At 43.1% G+C, this 22,751-nt stretch overlaps 1 protein-coding gene across 1 annotated transcript in view; it reads right to left on the reverse strand.

Annotated features, from left to right (window-relative positions):
* Positions 1-2,921: 2,921 nt before the first annotated feature.
* Positions 2,922-22,751, reverse strand: part of ANK3 (ankyrin 3, node of Ranvier (ankyrin G)) — a gene marked incomplete at its 5' end in the record, with an annotated part of 72,624 nt that continues 52,794 nt past the window's right edge. Inside the window, 6 exons of the mRNA XM_010084849.1 lie at positions 2,922-4,303; positions 7,285-7,377; positions 9,140-9,199; positions 9,325-9,408; positions 17,405-17,503; positions 21,121-21,499. Of these exons, the coding sequence (XP_010083151.1) occupies positions 7,309-7,377; positions 9,140-9,199; positions 9,325-9,408; positions 17,405-17,503; positions 21,121-21,499 (691 nt within the window). The remainder of the gene's footprint in view (positions 4,304-7,284; positions 7,378-9,139; positions 9,200-9,324; positions 9,409-17,404; positions 17,504-21,120; positions 21,500-22,751) is intronic.

A 22,751-nucleotide genomic window follows, 5' to 3' on the forward strand; every position in this document is an offset into this window, starting at 1 on the left:
AAGAGCCTGTATTAGAAAAGTCGTCTCTCTGCAGGATAGAGGATATGACTCTGAAATCGTGCTGCACAGTAGCAACCCAGCAGCTAACGCATCTTCAGCTCTTGGGCTTTGCTGGTGCATCCTTGTCTTTCCAGGGATTTTTTTTTCAGAGTTCATAATAGGTTGGTTCTGTTGTTCTGGCCATGCCATAATGATATCCAACCTCTGGAAGCCTTCCAAGGAAGCTGGTGAACAGGGGATCACTGTGCGATGCTGTTTTATAGCCCAGATGGCTCTCAGTAATTGAACATTAGTGTGATGGGAAAAGTACCAATAAAACTTTTATTGTAAATCTTCGCCTTCCTCCAGGACTTAGGGTCAAATAAATAAAGCCGTGCACAATTAGCATGCTGGTTTTAGCAGCAGCGGTTATGAAAAATGTGGCATGTACATAGATTTTTCTTGAGGTGGTCATTTTTCTGTCCTTCGCTAACCTTTCTCTCTCCCAATAAGGGACTATTTTTTACGTCAAGCACTTGGAGCTGGGAGCTCTTCCTTCTCCAGCCCTGATTTGGTGGGATCTGCCCTGAAAATGGAGGTCCTGTTTGCACCCACCCCCTCCTGCTGCCCCTTGGCAATCCCTGTGCATAACCCCAGCGACAAGGATGCAACAGGTCAGCATCAGAAGTGTTTTCACCTGTCGTGCACATTGCTAGGACAAAAACCAAGCCCCTTGCCAATACCCTGGCCAGCATCCCTGTGGTGGCCTCAGCCAGGCAGCTCCCAGCCCCTCGGGCTTGCACCTACCTTCCTGGGGAGGTGGCTGGCGGCGGCAGGAGCGGTGCCCTAAAACCGTTGCCGCTGCCCTTGCAGAGCGGCAGCGCAGCTCCTTTCCTCTGGGCCAAGCTGCCGGCACCACCTTTGTTGTCATCACATAGGTTACATGATAAAGATTGCCACTGATGGACTTCAGTGAGTTTAGTCAAATTTTACTGACTCAATGGAGCCCAAAGAAGCCCCAGTTATAAACTCCTTCCCTAAGGGGCATGGAGAGATTTTTGGGGCACATGCCCCACACACCAGGCTGCAGCAGCCCCCAGTAGACCATGTCTTGATCTCCTGCACAGTGCGCACTATGGACAAAGCCCATGTTAACCCCCCAGGAAATTAGCGTTAATTAGCAGGGTGCTGCAATCCTGCAAGTGACTGCCATTTATCCCACTAATGTCAGCTCTGCACTACTGGACCTCTTAGAATTTCTGACATTAAAACTATTACCGGCCACAAATAAAATGTAATTTATATTCTTTCAGAAATGGAAAAAGTACAGTGGGATACTCTGCAGCATTATTATTAGGTAGTGCTAAATCAAACATCAAGGATGAAAGGAACGCTGTATTCAGCAACTGAGTTTATTTTAATAGATGCAATAGAAGTCCCATGACTTACAATTTTGCCTGAAAGGGGAATGTTCTCACTGGAAAACACATGAAAAAAAGGCTCACACTGGAGGTAGAGCCCTCACTCGCCCCAGGGCTGTCTGCACTCTTTGCTAATACTGGCAAATTTCCATTTTCCTTCTCAAATGACCGTTTATCCTTCAACCTTGATTTTTCCAAATATCCTGAACTACTGTTGGAATCAATACACTCTGCAAAACAAACCAACACGCAGAAAATCCTGTTGGTGCAACATTCGATGTGAAATTTTAAACTGCAAATCTAGCTATGGAGTTCCTATTCCAGCCTTCACCATCTCCATGGTACTAAAGCTTCACGGGAGGCAGCAAGCAGTGACACGGCCGGCCTGCACGGCAGGAGCTGGAGGACCGGGACTGTCGGCGGCAGGGAACCCCATGCTTGGGCACACACAGTGCTGGCCGGGGTGGCCCGAGGGGCACATCTGCCATGGTCGCAGCTCACTCAGGCGCTGCAAAGCATCCTTGAGGTGAGCCAGCAGCTGCTCACAGCTGCTGTCAGAGACCAACTCCCCAAGCTTGAAGGTGCCACATAAATCACAGCCAGAAGGAGACCTGCTGAGACTCCTCCCTGCACACCTCTGCCACCTGCACAGCCAACAACCCCGCTTCTCTATCTGCATGAGACAGCTTTTGACAAACCAATCTGCTGCGCTCTCCTGAAGCCAAGGGCTTTTCACTGCCATCAGGAGAGCTTTGCTGCCTGGCCCCAGGTGAGGACCAGCTCCTGTGAGGCTTAGCAGGTGACAACAAACAGACCAAGTTGGATCTGTAGCAGCAGTGCTTCCGCAGGTGCCGAGGTGGGGTAAAATACGTAATCTTCGTGTGCCTTGAAAGCCAGGTAAAACTGAACCCCGAGGAATAAAATTTATTTACTGTACCCCAGCAGAAGCCTGTGGTCCAGAACAGCGAGCACGTATTGATGCTGCTAACAAAACAGTGGTTTGGCAATATTTTATATATGTAGTGGTCCATCACCTACAATACACAGCGAGTGCATGCAATATACAGGAGACGTAAAATTATTTACATCATCTCCAGTGGGTTGGTTATTGGTCTGACTGATACACACCAGGGAGAAAACAGATTTTGGTAGTGCTTTTCCTGGTTCTTGATGTGGCAAAAGAAATTAAAGAAGGTCCAGAGTGAACATGTGTTGGAGAAGAGGCTGTGCATACCCTCTCGCACAGGTCCTTTCCCCGTGTCCGGGGTCTCCTAGGTCCCAGAGAGGTGGGTTTTCCTTAGCTTTGCTGAGGATCTGCTGGCTGATGTGTTTTCCTCCCTTTCCCCCCACTTGGGGACAGCCTGACAAACGATGGCCTGTTACACTGGGAACACGAGGAGATGGATCAGACCAAAGAAACTGAGAGGAAAAGAAATGAAAAGCCAGGGGTGGTTAACAGCTGGCCTTGCAAAGCCATGCATCTGTAGGGTACAAGAACACTGCCAAATACACGTTATCCAAGAGTTTTAACACAATTTATTTTATGCTTAAATAATCAGCTAGATCATCCAGTGTTTTTTGTTTTCATACATATGTAATTAGAGCTATTATCAATTAATGCTGTTTCCATATGAATATAATCAACAAATTAAAGTATTTCACCAAAACCCAAATAAAAATGCCCTTTAAAACACAGCAGCCTTAACAACCTAATATTACACTGCTAGGATGATTACAGATGATTGGCTTACTGAAAGAGTCTACATCTTATAGCCAGTACACAATACAGTAATAATTTTACAGCGTGCTGCCAGTCTATTAGCTAATAATTTCTCTTCAGTTCATTTAGAAATATCCCAAACATGTGCTCCTTAGAGCACCAACCCACTTCTAAAGCTGCAAGCATTATCCCCATTATAGAGCGAGAACAAATAGCACCCCCATCCCCATAATGCAACTACTGTATATGTTACGGGGTTTAGGTAATTTCATTGAAAAATTGGCAACAGCAACAAATATTAGATGAAGGGCTTTGTGTTTACAGATAAAATCTTATTTTTCGTGTTGCGGTATAGTGTTTGCAAAACTGGAAAAGATTTAATCAAAATAAGGTGAAACACATGCATCAAAATATTAGTACTCTGAAGAAAAATTTTCACAGAACTACAGAATTCCTCATTTTGGGAATCATTTAAATTTGCAGCAGATTTTAAAGATTTTTTTAAAATCAAGCTAGCGTTTTTGCATATACAAACATTATAATTGCTAATATACAAGAATCTGTGAAGATACACCCAGAATATCCTTGTAGGTGCAGCCATTTGAGACACCTAGCCTGCTCAATGCATTTGCAATATTCTGTTTGTGATCGAAAAGGCAGTGCCTTATCAACATTTATTCTACTTTGTTAGAATTTATACAGTGTTATTTATTTACAGCAAAACTATTGATGTTTAAAAAAGAAACAAATAAGTGTTTTATACCCTGACAGTTTGGGTCCAAGAAAAATAAGGCGAGCTGTTGTGGATTTTAGTAATTTTAGTGTCTTTCCATGGTTTAAACATTTTGTCTTTGTATATCCCCTCTGGCCACAGGAATTTATTTATTTTGAGTGCCATCAAACCACTTGAAAGAAGCTGTTAACAGCATGGTGTCTTGTATATACACTGCATTGGTAACTGTGCACCCTCCAATCCTGTGAATGAACATGAATTTCCATGCTCTGTAAATTGACTCATGCTAAATTAATTTTTTTTGTTTGTTTTTCTTTTTGCATAAAAACCATGCGATTAATGTGTGGAAGCAGCAAACACACGCACGCTTTTATAGGTGAATGTTTAGTTCCTGTTGATTTTTCTTCTGTGAGCATCCCTCTAGAATACTGGCAGTAAAAGCACACAGTCCTGTGGAAAGAAAAGACAGCAGAAATCATTGCAGAGTATCTCGTTAGAATCAGTTCCGTGCCTTTCCCTGACTGAACAGAAATGTTCTAATTGGTGGTATGGAATTCTGCAATAGGATAAATCACACTTTCTAGGTAGGTAATGACATTAGCTGAGCTCCCAGCACGAAGGGAAAATGCATCCACAGATGTCCACATTGCTCATGAACCAATTTACAAATAAGTTTGCAACATGCTGCATTTCATCACCCCAGACAAAGTTCCAGCTCATCAGATCCGATGATGATAAGGAGTGAGTATTCTCCATAACAGAAGGAACAGCATCATCTCCAGAATGAGAGCGCTGCTTCTTTCACAGCACGTTTGTGTTTATTGTTTGCAAGCATCCCCACGGTGATCTAAAACTTGCATTCCCTGCACAGCCACCTCTGCTCAGGGAATGTCGCCCACCCAAAACCAGTCATGCAGCCATACACATAGGGACAGCACATTTGCTACATCTCCTGTACAGCAGCAGTGCCTTGCAGCAAGGAGGTGGGAAGCAGAAATACAAACACGCTGGCAAACAGGAGCTGGAAGACCTGTGGGCTCCGCAGCGCCTGGACACGGGGGAGCCTGTTTGGGAGGCCAGCTTGCACAGCGCGCGTGGGATTTCGGCTGGTGTGGACATGCCTGTTTACTAATCAGGCCACAGGTTGACACGCGTTCCCCAGGAGTGCTCACGCTCCCCTTCTGTGATGCAACAATCCATCCTTTCCCACACTTATGGGTGATGTAAATCTGTCCTGCCGCTAAAAGCCGCCTGTTCTCATTGCAGCACTCACACCGGCTCGCACGGTGCTGTCCTGCAGAATTGCATGCAAAAGTTCTCGGCTTTTCCTTTCAACTTGTGTTTTGCAATGGGTTTATATGCAATGGTGACTAAAGACATTTTTACAGCATAATCTAGCTAATGTGATTTTCTCCAAACATTCAAAGGAAAAGCAACACCTCTGCCTCCCAAACAGGTTTTTTTTTAATCTTTTGTGACCAGAATAAACTGCTTTCCTATCAGAATCCCCTGCCTGTGGAAATACATGTGCTTCTTCATTCAAATAAAGTGTTCTCAATAGACTCTTGACTGGCCTCACAACTACTTAATGCACATTTGGTCATGCTTATCATATCAACGTTTGGACCACAGACATTAATCTTATGGGACAAAGTTCCCCCCTGAGCAAAGGCTTGTTATGTAAGGAAGACTCCTCCCGAGTTCCTTGGGGGCTCTAGCACAGAAGAGCTACATACTGGAAATCACAGGAGAAGTACATCAGCAGTCATGGGAGCAAATCTGTTTCTGAGGATCTCAGACTCTGGCCTTCTGAAGGTCAGAATATATTTCATACATTAGGCAAGGACTGCCTTATTAATGCCATTTTATTTTAAAATTAAATGCTTCTCCCTTATCCCCAGTGAGTGTTGCATCACACTTGTATGCCAGCAGGCTCTTTATCTGCACTGCTTACAGGGTTCAATGCCCCATCTTGCCTTCAGTGCCTTTGAATTCACAAATTTCCACTGGTTTCCACCTGCAGACGGACAGTGGAGAAACACAGGAGCCAGCCTGGGACACAATTTCATACAAGTAGTACCATCCCTTTGGCTTGCTTTCCTCCCATAGCTTTGAGCTCAATGAAGGAGAAAGACATGCCAAAAGAACCACCTCCCTTTTTGAAACATTAAATATTTTATGAGTATGTTGAGCAGCAAGCCACATGAAGTGGTATTATTCTATTAGCAGACATGGCAAGGGTCTAAATAAAAGCTGGAATTCAGTGATGGTGCTGGGTGGACGCAGTAGGTGCTTACCAGATGCTGAAAGCATGCCAGTCACCTTGCAGCACTCACTCCTTCGGGCTTGATCCTGTAAAGCCCTCAGCTAGATCCCACACACCGGGTGCCACTCAGCTCGAATGGCACTACTGACACACACAAGAAAGCCCCTGCGGACGGATGGCTCTAGGGGTACCTTACATTACAGCAGAGGGGACTAGTGACTCAGGAGAAACTCTGCTTCTGTCCTTTACCTCCAACATCACTATCCGGTATGTTTTCCAGGTGCTGTTTATCCTATCTATACCAGATGTATAGGAAAAGGATAACACATAGACTTACACTTCATTAATTCTTCCTCTGCCCAATTCCTAAAACCCACCGAAGCTAAGAAAAGTTCTGAGTAGAAAAAAAGACATTAACGTGGTAAACATACACTTGAAGTCATGGCTGACTGACCAGCATTGGTAGACAGAGACTGGCTTCTGCCGTATTTACAGGCACATTTGCTGTGTGACTACAGCTACGTGATGAGACAAAGCAGCCTCTGGCTTCACAGTGCACCAGCATGCTGTTACACACCCACTGCAAGGGTGTCTTAGTCTGTGCATTTGGTTTTAATCTGGGAAGCCCTTACATTGTCAGCTGCTGTTTTGTTACAATCATTAAGGCTGAATCAGTAAAATTCACAAGAAACAGTTGGTGAGGATTGTTTATTGGCAAATATTGAGACACTTCAGTGGCTCTTAGAAGGATTTTGACTTGCATAACTGCCCTCAGATCACATGCCTGGCAGTGGCAGAAGCCTTTCACTCCCAATGGATTTACTTGTGTGCAGATCCTTTGCTATTTGTGTTTAAGGTGACTTTTAGGAGTAGAAAGTGCCATAGATTACAGACACTACACTTTGTAAAACTCCCCAAAATCTTACACATGCCTCTGATATTGCTTTGCTTTATGTTCCAAGAAGTAAAGTTTATTTTCTATACATGAACTTAAGGTTGTTTTCTGCTTACAAGATCAAGGGCCATCTACTCAGCTTTGCAGCTTGAAAGCAATCTCAAGGTAGCAGAAGACGAGCCATTGCACAGCCCAGGCACTAGTCCCCATGCTGCACAGCGCTGTGCTGGCAAAAGACTTTAGCAATGGAAGAAAATTGATCGCACTGACCGTTCAGTGGTTGGCTTTCGGCTTTCACGAGTAACTTTTCTTCTCCATGTGTCTGACTTCTTTCTTTGTCTTAACCTTATAAGCTTCTCCCTGCTTTAAAGGAAAAGTATAGACATTAACATGGTCTGCAGAGAGCACTCACAATTATAAACCTGCTTTCCAAAACAGGCTCCACATTTTGCTGTAACAGGATAAGTAAAAAGCAGTTAACTCACATTAACACTTCATTTCAAAGATACACACAATCTACTTATCCACTCTGCTGAGCTGCGAAAGCACAGGCCTGGAATATCACCTTCAAGTAGAAAGCCAGGTCTACAACTTCAGCATGGGCTTTGTGCTGGAGTGTGTGAGCCCTCGGGAGAGCCCATCAGTGGCAGTGGGATTCAGCACCACCGCCAAGGAGAATCACTTTTCCCAACTGGCCCCCTTGGGTCAGCTGGGTTCAGTGGACATTTCCAATAGCATAGACCACGGCTGCTGTTTTTATGCTTCACAACATCTGTGCTTTGAAGTAGGCAGGTTAGTAATGGAATGAAGGGAGGAGGAAGAAAGCCAGCAAAAACCACTACCAAAGCAGCGCAGAAGTAAAACCAACGACGGTGATAAGCAGCGCAGGTTTCAGTGTCTTTTAAACAGCAAGCCCCAAAATAAAGTTCCACTTGCTCATTAAAAGTAGCTCAATAAGAATCTAAAAATACATACTCCAGTAATCAGAAGCCTCATTCACATCAGAGAAAGGCATCTGTTTGTGTGTGATTATCTGCAGAATTTACCCCTCAGGTGATCTGCATTGATGTATCTGTAACTATTTGTAGTTTCTGACTAATCTAATCCTGTGCAGCAATTGGAAAATGTTTCCCCTTTGCTGGGCAGGATTTTTTTTTTTTCCCCCCGATAAAGGACTACAAAAGGGGAGATGGAAAGATGTTTGTTTCAACTCTCCTATTTCTGTGTCGTAGTCCCCTGACTTTTTTTTTTTTTTAATGTTTATTGCCAGCAGATAAAAAGTATTTGCTGTCTTTGTTTCTGAATCTGTTTTCACTCAGACAAAAAGTCCATTAACGCCAAAGACTACTTTACTGGAGCACAGACCTGCCAGCCGGCCATTTGTCTCCAGAGGTGCTGCCTGTTCCCCCGAGGCCTCCTTGGGACAGAGGACAGCCTAGGCACAGCCTGCCCATGCCTGCCCATACCCCTGGAGCCCCCTGCAAGAGGGGCTGGGGCATGCTGGGGCAGAACAGACCCGCCCTTCTCACTGCCCTCCCTTATTTTAGGGGTGTCGAAGCTGGGCAAAGCCCAGCCCTGCAGAAGGGCTTCTGATTTTAATCACCAGGGACAAAATTCTGTCTTGGTGCTTGCTTGTACAGGACACCATTGCTTGTCCCCTGAATCCTGCAAACCCTCAGTCACTAGCACAGGGGTATCACACAGCTGGGCAAGAGTCTGGTGGGGACCAGACCGCGGCTCATTTCTTTCGGCTGGTGAAAAAGCCACACATTACACCTATGGGTGTAAGGCACACATTCTGCAAGGGCTTATCCAAACCCACAGACATGGCTCATCTTGGTGGCAAAAAACAGGCCTCAAACGGATGGTTTAAGCTTGCTACCTGTTACACAGAAAGAGAACTTAATGCCGACAGAATTCAGCTGGGCCCCCTTGACACAGCCCCCGCCCGCACACAGCACCCTGCCCCATTACCTAAACACACAACTTGTCAATAACAGCAAGCACCACACTTTGCCAAGGCTTCTTGTTAAATGCAAACCTCTAGCCCTTCAGCAGCACTTTCTAGCAGTCAACACAACCCTCTGCGGCTACTGTTATTTCCTGGCAGCCCCCATGCCATTACCATTTCACCAGCTTTCCTCTCATGGGGGATAACAACACGTCTTACTACCTTCCGGGTGATCTGTGGGAAGCAATACATGAAAAGTATCAATTTTTTTTTTTTGCCTACATTCTAAAGGGACAAAGTTTGTTAAAAGAAGTTACTTGGACGCAAATACTCAGAGAGTGATGGTAATTCATAATTACTTTTCTCGTGATGACGTTGCCTTCTTCATCAGTAAACTGTTCCTCAGTTACAGATTCACCAGGAATGTTTTTTGCTTCCTCACCCTAAAGAACGTGTTATAAGATTAGCAATAAGGTCTATATTCTGCCAAACCCACACATATTTCCACACCAATCCAAGCAACAAGCACATGCTAGCTTCAACTTTATGTAACAGATTGCTTTATGTCACACAAATAGTATGAAAGCCTTGCTTATTTAGCATGCCAATACCTGTGCATTTATTCTACAGAATGTGTCCTTAAAGCCTGTAGTGAGCTTCTAACACATTGCTCTTATTAACTAATTCATGACATGAAGCTCTCTGGGCAACAAATCATCTTGCGGTCAGTCTGAGTCCTATGACATGGAGGCACAAATTCATGACGATAAAATCTCTAATCAGACATCCATTAGGTTTTCACAGCTTCTCAGTGCCAGCACACAGAAACATGGTCTAACACCAAAATAAGGTGGGGGAAATTTAGGATGTAAAAAGACAGGTCTGCCTATAGCTCGCTGAACACAAGATCTTAAACACATGCACAAAAGACAAGACTTCTCAGCATTTACAAAATGATATCTCACGTGACACTTTTCCTGTCTTGGTAATGCCTGCTGCCCTGCCAAAGAGCCTTGACAGCCTGGTGCACGACTTACTGAGATCAGCAGCACTCCAGCCATTGCTTCTCGCAGTACCAGCAACTTATAGGACAAGCGTAAATAAATGTAAAATAGCAGTTTCCTAATTGCTATGCTAGTGACTTAATACCACTATAAGAATTATTGCTCAATTTATAAATAAATGATGTTAGAGTCTAAGGCTAGCTGGCAGTCATTAACTTATGTTCCAGAAGAACTTTGACCATTTTACCTCATCATGTTTCCAAACATTGGTGCTGAAGTAAGCATTGCTTTTGATGCTTCAAAAATATGCATCACTATGCTTATTTATTTCATACAAATAAAACAAATATAATAATTATGTAGCTGGCTTACATATGAAAAATTTACACATGTAAATGAACAACCCTTTGACCACACAAAAAAAATCGTTATAACTTTTCTTCTCCCCTTACCCTCAACCTGCTATCGAAAAAATGTCAACCAAAGGGAGGGAGCAGAAAGAAACATTGTACAAAACATGTTATATCAATATTAACAACAAAATAACATTTGAAATAAGATTATTACAGCTCAACAGCTCAACATCAAGCCTTCATAATGCTTCCACATAATGCAGCACAGGGCAAATACAATTCCTATTTTCTGTGGCCTATATGCTACATAGTTGTCTGCATAAGCTCCCGGCACTGCTCCATAATGAATAAATATAGTGATGCCATGTTTATTTTTTAAACTGTTGTCCCTACAAACAGCTTTTTCAATATGTACATTATAACATTAGGTTTGTATGCTATTTCTAAGCTCTAAAGTAAGTAAACCTTCCCTTTTGTTTACAAGCCATTTGTGGTCTTCTCCATAGCTAAGCTTTTCCATTTTTATCACTTTAGAAGGACTGCAGGAGACAGAAGCCAGAGGGAGCAGAGTATAGCTCTGCAGCTAAGCAAGCCCCCAGTCAGCTTTAAGCATTAATCAAGTGCAGAATTTTTTGCTTATTTCATATTGAAAGCTGTATCAAAATCACTACTCCATAATTAAATAATTAAATAGTTTCAAACAGTTTACATGTCTTTATCCCCTCGCTTTCATAGGCAATATATAATATCTGTAAGACTTGTTCAACTTTGATGCTTCAGGCAGCATCACAGTGAGAAGGGCAGGCTCCATGGCCAGGAGGACGTCACTGCGTAGGGGCGTAAGGATGAAGCTCCACATCTGAATACACCTGGGACTTAAGTGACCTAGCTGAGGTCCCAGAGCAAGGACACAGTGGCATCCCTAGAAGACTCATGGCATAACAAATAGCTGCGGAAGTCTTCAGATTGAGCGCAGGCTGGGCCCATACTGTTCATTCTCCAGAAGGGCTCTGCCAAGGGCTCAAGGGACTGCTTAAGCACCGATGTCAGGCTATGTGCAGGATTGGGGAAGCAAGAGCCCGCCCACCGCAGTGAGTGGGGCCCCAGCAATGGCAGCCTGGTGCTTCCTTTCTCATGAGCAAGAGAGCAGAAATGAGAAGGGCACAGGGACTGCTGCTGTGGCAGTGGGGTGATGACTGGGCAAAGGTTTTGGGAACTGAAAACTGAGGGGTTTCCTAGCCACAATAAAATGGGGGGAAACACTGATCCTGGAGACTTAATACTTTAATCAGAAGCATAGCAGATGAGGAACTAGCTGCACAGTTTCTTCCCTGGCCTCCCACCTGCGGGCTCAGAGACACCGCAGCATGCTCCCGCACGGTGCCCTAAGGGACAGGAGAGAATCCTGGCTCAGATGTCACTCCCACCCCATGGAGCACAGAGGTGTGGAGAGGATCCCTCCCATGAACAGGATCTCCAGAGCCACTACAATAGAAACCATGAAAAACAGAAACAAAACAACAGGGCCAGTAGCAAGGACACAAGACTAGCTGGCACGCCAACACTGCACAATACTGCATGTGTGTACTGGTCCTTTGGCTCCTTACTGACACTACGAGCATGGTTATTCCTTAAAACAACACAGTGAGAATTACTGTGTTCAGCTTTAAAATGAAAAATGTATTGATGCACTGAAAGATGTCTCTTGGATGAAAATGCAGCTTTAAAGGTATGGTGAATCTTGGTTTTTAATTAGCTACATGCTCCTTTAAGCACAGTTTAAGGATAAATGCTGTAAATACTCAGAAGTCAGCACACACGAAATCCAGCTTTCACAATTCTCTTGCTAGTGGGTAGTTAAACAAATTGCAGGAGGGCTCACAATTAGCAGGAGGTAGATCTCATTTACTGACATTTCTAATCCTATGCAGTTATAAAGACGGATGCTTGCTAGGAAAAAAAAACATACCCACTGGCAGTTTTACTTGTTGGATCTCAAATCAGCTTTGGGTTAGAATGGCACATTACATGACCTTCTCAACAAAAGCTGTTTTTTAAACACAAAGCTGGTGCATCCGCATCACAGCTAAATAATAAAATTCTTTCTGCTTCATCGTACTTATGTGGGCTTCATTTTACTCTTGACCATCTGAAATCACTGTCACAATACCAGGGGCTTTAGAAAGGCAGGGAGAAAACTTATACCGAGATTACTGGAAGCTTGGCTATATCCCTGGGACTAAACAATAAAAAGGCTGCAGTCTGCAAGCCGCAGCCCCAGAACATGCCAGGAAGCTTTGCAAAGCAGTGTGGGTTAATGTCACTCTGCTCGCTGGAGTGTAGTCCTGCCAAAAGCAGTTGGTATCCTCTCTCTGCTGCTCTCCAGGACAGAGCAGCAAAGATCAGCTTCCTCAAAGTCTTCTGCCAGCTCCACTGATTTTCTTAACAGTTAGTTGCAGACTATGGGTGTTCCCAGGGACCTCCAGATAAATGGAGTTATACAGTTGGTGCTGCTGTATTGTTCCAAAGTTCACTGCAGATTTGTCAGAGCTCTGGTTTTCTTTCATGTTTGTTTTGTTACTAGAGGGATAATTGTCCCTTTTATTCCTCCTGTACATCTAGTGTTGTTGTAACAGCGGAGAAAAAAGGTGTGGCTGGATGTCTCTTACCCAGATGGGTAAAAAGGAATTTAAAAGCAGATGGAAATAAGCAAGATGGAAAGAACCTAAATATTTAATTTCACCAAAGACCAGGGGCAATGCTGCATTGGGAACAGGAGCTGTACACAGTGCTCAGACCTCTTCCCTTACTGGTGTAAGCCGCCATCAAGGCATAATACTTTCAGTCTCGAGATCACATTCTTGTAATGCATAAACAGCAGCTGTGCCTCGGTCTCCTTGGGGTCTTGAGCCTCTGTGGCATAGGCAGCAGAAACAAACATCTTTCATTAAGGTAATTTTCATTGGCAAGTTCTGCCTACTCAGGGAGACCGTGTTAATCAGGTGCCACGACTCTCCACCTGTGCCCATGCTGAGTCTGTACTTGCTTGTTTGCAGATGTATTGCTAAAGCCATGGGGAGGTGTGGGGGGAGGAACTCCAACAAACCAACAAGCAAGCCAAGGAGACCGGAAAGGAGATGGTGCCACAAATGGGCTGAGGATAGTCCAATACTGGGACCTGGGTCGTCTGTTGCTTGCTGCATGAAGGGCAGCAGGATGAACAGACCTTAGAGCAGCACTTGTAGTCTGTGTTTTACCTCACCTCTGTGTTATCTTACTGAGGCCGGCAGCTCCAACCCTGCCAGTCCCTCCCAGGGCGAGGGCACTTATGGAGCTGAGCAATTCTGCAGCAATTCCAGCTAGGGAGGGACGGCAGCAGAGAGGCTGCGTCCAGCTGAATACACAAAGGGAAACACTTCCCATGTGTCTCACATGGGGCACAGGCCCTTAATTATTCTCACCTACAGGATGGCCACATTTTCATTTTCCATAAATAAGTTTCCTCTGAATAATAAGATCATGAAAGCTGCCGGTTTGAATTTTCACTGACTGCTGCTCAGGCTCCTGTGCCACTCTTCCAGTGCAGGCTGAACCAAACCCTCCACAATCAGTAATGGGGGGTTTCATGGGCAAAATGCATGGAAGGAGACAAATAAATCTTTAATTAAATTTGGCAAGAAATAAAGTACAAGACACAAAAATTACATCAGATTTGAATAACCCCTGCTTGTAAATCTGTTTTATTTTCCATTACAAAATTCTACCATAAACCTTTTGGCAAGAATCTTACTAAACAGTTTTTGCCAAAAATTTGTACCCATGAAAGATTTAACAACCTCTGAAAAAGCATGAAAAATTGGACACTGATTTCTGTCATGACTGAATAAAAGGAGCTTTGGATCAGGCTCTGAATGTGCACATTGTGGCAGCACTCTTATTTTTCCCTTGTGTGTTAATTGCTCGCATTTCTGTGCTTACCATAAAAACCCGTTTCTTTTGCAACGTCCTGTCCCATCAATCTGCCATGTGAACAGAAGAGGGGAAAGGAAGCAAAAATAAAAACATCTGCACTACCTTGGGGTTATAATATGATTCTATTACATGTGGAAATGGGCATCAGTCCTTGCTTGTCTGGTTTTATGGGCTCAGCCCTCTGAAGTGCTAAATCCTATGGGAATGTGCTCAAGAGTGCTGAACACTTGACAGGACTCAGCTCTTGGACAGCTGGGAAAATACCTCTGGGGGAGAGAAAGCCTTTCTCTATATTTGGGCCAGGACAGAGAACTAAGGTAGCAGTTAAACGGAAATAATAGTGTTAGCAATAATGCAGAATGGCACTGAAAGCAAAAACAAGTTGGGAAAGAAGAACAAAGCTAATGAAGCAATTCAGCCCTGACAGTAGCTGTGGAGGCACATAGCAGAGCCTTTTCCACAGGACTCAATTTATCCTCGAGGTTTTGGCATTACCAAACTTTATCCCTGCAGGCTATGTGAGTACCTCTGTTCCTTTTTTATGCAACATGCAGGCAGTAATGAATATACACTATGGCAAAACAATGCAGATCCCATGTGCAGCTCTTCCCAGCAGAGCCTCTAAACGCATCATCGTCACCTCCCTGCTGCTGCTCTTGGCACAAGCCAGCAGAGTGGGCTCATGGCATGGGCACAACACTGCCATACATTTACGAAGTTTGTGCCCAGGATTTTCAGATGTTCAAAACACTTTTTTATTCCAGAGAATGCAAACTCAGCAAAGATCTCCAGGGCTGGCTCCTAAGCAACCATACCATAAGACAATACAGGATAAGCACTCCCCTGGTCCCAGCGTGACTGCAGAAAAGCACTGGGGCATTTCATCACCAGTGTGTGGCTGACTTGCTGCCTGGGGAATGGGGGAGCTGGATGGAAAATGTCCCTGCCTCCTACTCTGCGTCGCTCCTTAACAACTACTTGGGTAGCCAGGAGCATCAGAGAACAGAGGAGCAGGAAAGCCTGATTCCCCTCTCGTTACCAGTCCACATGAGCCATGCCAGCTCCGCTCTGTGCAAGCCACAGAGAGGGGCACAGTGGCTGTGGGGTCAGGCACAGCACTCGCTCACCGGGTCCATATCCCTGCCAATGTAAAAGCTCAAGTCCTCCATTTCATACCACTGTTTCATGAACTTTATGTGATCAAAATATACCTAATGAAATGGTTGTTTCTGCTATCAAGCTCTTTGTCTAAAAGGCCTGACAATCGCTGCTCTGAAAATTTTTCTTGTTCTGTTTTCAGCTTGTCTTGAGATACAGAGAGAGGAATAAAAAAGAAGCTATAAATCATGGGAAAATTACATAAGTATCACATGTATTTTCTAATGAAGAGACAGGTAGAGCTGTAACCCAGTTCAAACCAGACATGTTCCCACCAGAGCAGGTTCAGCTGCCTCCACTCACCACGCACACCCTCCCAACTGCATCTGCACTAGCTGCAGATATTACAATCCTATATACTCTGCTTTACCATTGCTCTTTTAAAAGTTCAACTCCAAAGTATACCACCACATTTAAAACCAATTCTCTATGCCTTTTGCTAAACACAGTGGATGTCCTTGGAAAGCAAAGGAAAGCTGCCTTTTTCATACTTCCTCTTTTCTGCTCTGACATTTCCTGACTCCAAACCAGTGGACACTAAAGTAGTTCAGACATAAATTTAGTGGGGGAACTCAGCCACAGGCCAGCTCTGCAGCCTTTAAAACTTTCAGCATGCAGATGCTTTATATCTTACCAGAAACACTCTTAGAGCATTTGAGGGTCTGTAATCGCCCATAGGCCACCTGCCCCATTTGAAAACAGAAACCATATTCGTATTTCTGACCAGTCACGTCTTATCTGCAGAGGGAATTACACCCTTTCACAGAAGGCAGCAGGTTCTGCCTGTGAAGATGAGGCTTTGGACAAAATATTCCCATCTACTGAGCTCATTTTTGCAATTCCTGCCTTGTCCTGAATGGGAGCATGACAGACTGAAGAAATTCAGGGTGAGGACAGTCAGAAATGTCACCCTGCCTTTTCCAAAAGCATCTGTATCTTGGAGAGATCAGAAGCTGTGCAGCGCAGCCTATCTGCCATTCGCATTACAGAAATTAGTATGAGTACTCTTCTCCACAGAGCATGCAAATAACAGCAATACAGATACATGCCATCAGAGCATCACGAATCACTCCTGAAGTAACAATTATAATTATATTAGGCAAAATCAGCTAGTGCTGCAATAGCACTACGGTGGCTGGCTGTTTTTTTCATGGCTTGACTATATGATTTTCTAATAAGAATCTAATAAACTTTTTAAGTTACTTGGAGATTAACATAATGGTTTCCAATGCAGAATTGTTTTCTCATGCTATATGCTGCAGGCAAATAATGCCATACTATATGACTATAAGAAAAAATATGAGGGCAAATGCAATTATTTGTATGACTATACCATTTTAATCAGTACACAGAGTATATTGTGCTGTAATTATTTACCATCTGTAAATATACTAAATAAAACCTACTGAAGGCAACATAAAGACTCTTATTAACTTTGGTAGGTTTGAAATTGGGATCACCTGCTCTTTTGAGGAGGTTTTCCAGAACACACTAAGCACTTAGGACTGCAAATTTCAACTAGAGTACATGGCTCATGCTCTCCTACATCCCGCTTGGGTATGTCCCTCCAATTTTTTAACTTGTAATTTAGAAATTTTTTAAGAAACAAAAAAAAAGAAAAAAAAAATTCTCACCCATATCTGTCTGCAATTCATTTTCCTCAACATCAGACCAACACACTGCATCTAGCTGTAGTCTTTAAGATGCCATGCAAAACAGTGGCAGTGAAGGACACAATGTACCATGCAGCACAGTTGTTTTCCAGCAGAAGACAACCATAAACCTCTAGGTTAAGCAAGGAAAGGCCACCTAGTATTCAGTTATAAATACACACTGGCAATGGAAAGCACACTACCAGAGGGACTCCAGTATGCCAAAACTGACATTCTGATACAGCAGTCCAAACCCACGTCCATGCCAACATCGCCTCAGGAATGCAAATCACGAAATACCTTCAGAATCAACCGCCGTCGATAAACTCTTGTAGTAATTCTCTGCTCCTCATCTGAGCTTGAATCACTCTCAATCTCACTGTCACTGTCACTACATTCCTAATAAATGCAGTTTTAGTACATTTGAACAGCACATTTGCAAGACAGAACATGCTGATCAAGACTAGGAGAAGAAAACAGAGGTTATAATGGACAGTGTTTTTCCTGTCTCTATTATGTACATAATGACTCGCAGCTTTGCTCTTAAAGTATATGGTGGGAGGAGGCCTTTTTGCTCCTTGGCATGCTGTAGCTTGATAAGCATACCAGGTATGGAATATCTCAGCAGGTCTTAAGGCTTAGAAAATGGTATTTGGAATGCATCTGACCTGTGGAATTTCTAAATCTTACGTAGTTGTTAAAAATTTTGTGCACAAAACACCCCCCCTTGTCATAACTTCATGCTTTTTTCTCCTCAAAAATTAATGTTTTGAACAAATTGTATGCATTCACAAGGAATGGGAAGTGAATTCCCTCCTAGAGAAAGATGACAGTCACACAGAAAGATTCAGCAGAGCACCTCCACAAAGATTACAAATAAGGATTTTTAAGAACTTCTCCATGTAATGGCTTTGCTGCTTAGTATTTTTAGTATTTTTTAAGAAGGGAACTGGTACACCTCAGCTCAGGGCGAGGGAGAGCAGCCTGGTGCTGGTCTCAGCTTGGTGCCGGAGGAACCACAGCTGCACGCAGGTGTCTGCTCCCTGCTGGCACCCTCTGACAGCCCCAATGTTTTCCCCTCTGGAACCTAAGGACCTCCTCAGCTTTGGGGCTGAGCAGCTCTGTGTGCACGTGCCTGACAGAGGGCTTCATACCTATATGTGCGACGGACACAAGGCAAAGGCCCTTCTCACATGATAGTTGGCTGAGCTAACCTTTTTCTGAATAGAGAAATTTGAAAATTTTCTCCGCAATTACTCAATGACATCCCCAAATTAATTTTAAAGTCATGAATAGTGGAGATTGCTAACTGCATTTCTGTTTCTCTTTTTGAATCTAGCCGAAGACAACCCAAACAAGAAGCATTTCTCAGAACTGATGTGTAAAATAAGAGTAGGCATAGGTGGGTAGAGGAGAAAAAGGACTATATAATGAAAAGCATTCAGGGCAGGATGACAGTATTCATCTGTGTGTAAAGTCTCTTGCTGTCCTCTGACAGTAGCCAAATACATATACAAAAAAAATTTTAATCCAACCCTATCCTGAAGAAGTAACAAGAAGCAGGAGGAGATTCCCAGAGGGCACGAAGGTTTTGAAGAAGGAGTTATTTTTAATAAATTGCTTCAAGTGGTTTATTTGTGATGGAACTCTGTCACTGAGAGTCACCTTGACGACACAGTAGATGTCACCCTCTTTGGGATAATAGAGCAACTGTGCTGTGCTCCTCTTATTTAAAAAGATCACTGGAACCTCATGCTTGAGCATGCATAGAAAATTACATGGCCTACCCTGTCACTGCACTGCTTTTGTACGCTTTTGGGCATTTACATGGACTTGGGACGAGGCTAACAATTTGTTTCATCCACGTCACCAGGCAGCAGCCCAATATCAATGGTCTGTGTTTCTCTCTTGTTGCAAACTGTGTGCCGAAACACTGACGCAGCCCTCCCTCTGCAGGTGGATGACTTGCTTCTTTGCTCTTTCTCAATGGGCCATTGAAAAAAATCTCTTGCTTTGGGAAGTAATTTTATTTTGTTCCCCCTTTCTTTCCACAGAAATAAATTTGTTTCTTCCTTTTTTTTTTAGAGCATTTATGAAGAACGCTTTGCAGAAAAACTGCCATTGAAATTTTCTGTTTTCATGACAGCATATTAAGTGTCTCATCATGAATTTGACTGTGTTAGTAATTGAACAATTGACCTCAAATTAAATTATATTAGAAGATATTCTTGAAGAAATATTGACAAGATATTAGAAGCAATTCTTTTTGTCATTCCAACAAACACTAGTTTGTTACCCATTCAGGCTTTGTGAGAGACCCATGTTTAGAAAACGCATTCTTTTTTGATACCAGTTTATTCAAAGATCATGTCTATAGAAAGACTTGTTATTTAGAGGATAAGATTATCACCCTTTACCAATAAAGCAAAAGTAGTGCAAAAAGCATGCATGTGAAAAGCACGCACTTATTCTTCCCAATCCACATGGGCTATCCAACAGCAAAGAGAACACAAAAGTGGGTGACAATTTATCTTCTCACCGATGGAATCCAGAGGGGGACGTGCAGCACTGTTGCACAGCCCCAGAACATTACAGTGTGCATCTACCCTTATCCCTGCATTTAAACTGAGCACAATAATATCAGACTGAGGTCTGCCCAAAGCCTACCAACACTAAAGGAACTCTGCCATCTGCCTTTAACTGCCTTTGCAGAAGGCTCTTACTTACATTTTTAAAGTATTCCAGTAATTAGTGAACGTTAGGAAAGATCTTCGCTGCTTCAATGGTGTCACGAACTAATAACAAGATAATAACAATCATATGCTGCATAACTGCTGAGACTATGTTGCCATCTAATAAAAGAACTCTTGGCTGTATAATCGAAAGAATAGTTTAAAATGAACTAATTTAAACCTGAATGACTTATTGCAGCCCACTGCAGCCAACATTTTCATTGTGCTACAATAAAAAAGGTGCTATATCATGTAGAAGCAATTCTACTGAAATACCTCGGCTTCCAGAAGTTATAATCTCCTCCAGTATTGCACCCGGGAAAAGACAGTCTCAGCAGAGAGAGAAATGTAGAAGAAACCCTGCAATTTCTTTTTTCAGCCTGGTTTCCTGCTGGCCCTGTTCCACGGCAACCCTCCCACTGCTGGGGTGCGAGGTGCACACAGTTTCGGGCTGTAAGCCTTTCTTTGAACCAACTTTATTTTTAAGCTTCTGGGAGATAAATGTAAGCCACTGAGAAAGCTATTAAAATCATCGTCAGAAAACAGCTTATTGTCTGCAGTTAAGTATGTACAAACCAGGCAAGGTAGAAATGAAGGGGAGCCCCCCTGCAGTATTTTAAGAAAGAATCACCACCTGGAAAAGCACTTTGCACATTTGGAAATATTTTTATTCCTCTTGGCTGGATGGACTTCGGAGTTGGGATGAATGAGGCCATGAAACAAAAAAGGAGGAGATTAAATATTACCCAAAATTTATGTTTCTGCAAATTAAAGGAGTAAAAAAAATGCAGGGGGTGTTTGGGACAAGGAGCAGGACAGAGGCCGAAGAGTCCCTGTATCTGTTTGCTCACTTCAGCATCACAAAAAGAGGGGAAACGAGTGGCATCACCTTACAGGAAACAACACATGGAGAACAGCTGAGTTGTTTGGCACTGTTTGCACAGGTGGTATGTCAGGGCAGGAAAAGAAATGTGGGACAGCGATCCCAGAAGCTGCTCTAACCTCTTCCAGGGCTCCAGGCCGTTCAGGCAGAGGATTATGCAGCCCTGCTTGGCTCCTCTGCCTGCCCCAACTCCATCTCATTCTATTCACGCTGCAGAATATAGATTTCCATTAACTTCCATTTTTCTTAGTTTAGGAATAAATAGAAAAGACATAAAGAATGATTAAAAAAACCTAAACCTATCACAAACAACGTTACAAGTCTTACAAAAAAATTTGTCAAGCAATATGTCAAGCAATAGGGACTCCTCACAGACTTAATAATTACAGGACATACTGTACCTTCTGTTCAGACATTACTGCTCCCTCCTCCTCTTGGATGCTTGTTCTTGGCTTGCCATCCTCAGAAGTACTCCAGCTCATCTTCTTCACACTGACAGGCACAGATGTTTTGTGGCCTTCTGTTGTTGGCTTGCTAGGTTCTTCCGAAGATTTCTGATATGCTGTTGATGATAATGTTTGCTCATCAGTACCAGCTGAAATTTGGGGCTTTGTTTTCAGGGCTTCCTTGTCACTCTGTTTTCCCACATCATTTAAGGATTCCTGGATGTAGGATTTAGTTTTCGTCTCTGCTGTGGATTCGGATAGGCTTCCATTTGTTTCTGCCTTCCCTGCTTCTCCTTTGACATATGAGGTAACAGAATCCCTACATTGGTCCAAGCTACAAGAAAAATAAAAAAAAAGAATAGACAGCCATTCAGTGCTTAAATCACATGCAGAGGGGCAAAACACTGAGCCTCGTACCAAGCCTTCATTGTTAGCACACATTTCAGACAGAGCAAAGTAAAATTTTAAATTCAGCTTGCAAACTGAATTCAATCTGTTTAATAGCTTTGTCTTCTGCATCATGGTATCTTTTCAGAAGTATCGAGAATCTGGAGAACATTAGAAACAAGGCCAAATGTTCTATGTTAATCCCCTTCTACTTGGGGGGGGGGAGAAAAAAGAGAAAGAAAAATACACAAAACCTACCATTTCCCTTGTATAATCATGAGATAAATCCCCGAGGCACTAACTCTTTAACCTGCTCTGTAACCAAGGAAGTGATGAAAGTGTCTGTTACTGTGCAATTACCAGTAATGATGAAATAATTAATGTTATTTTCCCCCCAAACTACAATATCTGTACTCCAGATAAGTCATGTCTTTTAAAAAATATTGGTGGCTGAAAATAAATCCTTAGACAGTGCAGTTTCAATACACAAAGCCAAAGGCAAGGAAGGTTACTACAAGACAGAAGGCTGACCAAAATTCTTCCTCAGATTACCTACGAACAGGTTTAACCTGCACTTCTGATGCACAGTTTTCTTCTTTTTTGCATTTTTGCTTGCTTTCAGATAAGCACTGCAACTATACACCTGAAAATACTATAGCCATTTGCTGGCAAAACTCTTACAAAAGATAGCAAATTGAATTCAACTAGTTAGAAATGGATATGTTATCTCCTTAAGGAAGCCCTTTTACTTCTAGAAGTGATTTATTTTGCTAATTTAACACAATATAAAATGTAGAATGACAATGCTTGCTTAACAGAACAGAAATCACATCAGTAGTAGATCAAGTGTTTTACAGTCCTGAAAGACAATCAGTTTGCTGAAATCAATGGCCAAATTCTGACTGGATTCCATAAGAGAGTATCTAATGGTACCTGGAACCTTAAAACATCCTGAGTCAAAGCTGCAAAGGATGTAAACTGCTGACAGACAAATGATCACTCTGCAGGTAATCATTCTCTGCTGATTTACAGCACATGCAGACCTAGTTCCTCTAATCAGTAATCATCGGAGCCACAGTCAAAACCAAGGCAGGCAGGAGCTCCTCACCCAGTGGGTACCAGTAGGACTGAACAACACATATTGTGAATGTTGAAAGTAGATCCAAGGGGAGACTGGAAAAGCTCATGCAAGAGAAATG

This window comes from Pterocles gutturalis, unplaced genomic scaffold, assembly GCF_000699245.1.
Source record: "Pterocles gutturalis isolate BGI_N339 unplaced genomic scaffold, ASM69924v1 scaffold16815, whole genome shotgun sequence".
Lineage (NCBI taxonomy): Eukaryota > Metazoa > Chordata > Aves > Pterocliformes > Pteroclidae > Pterocles > Pterocles gutturalis.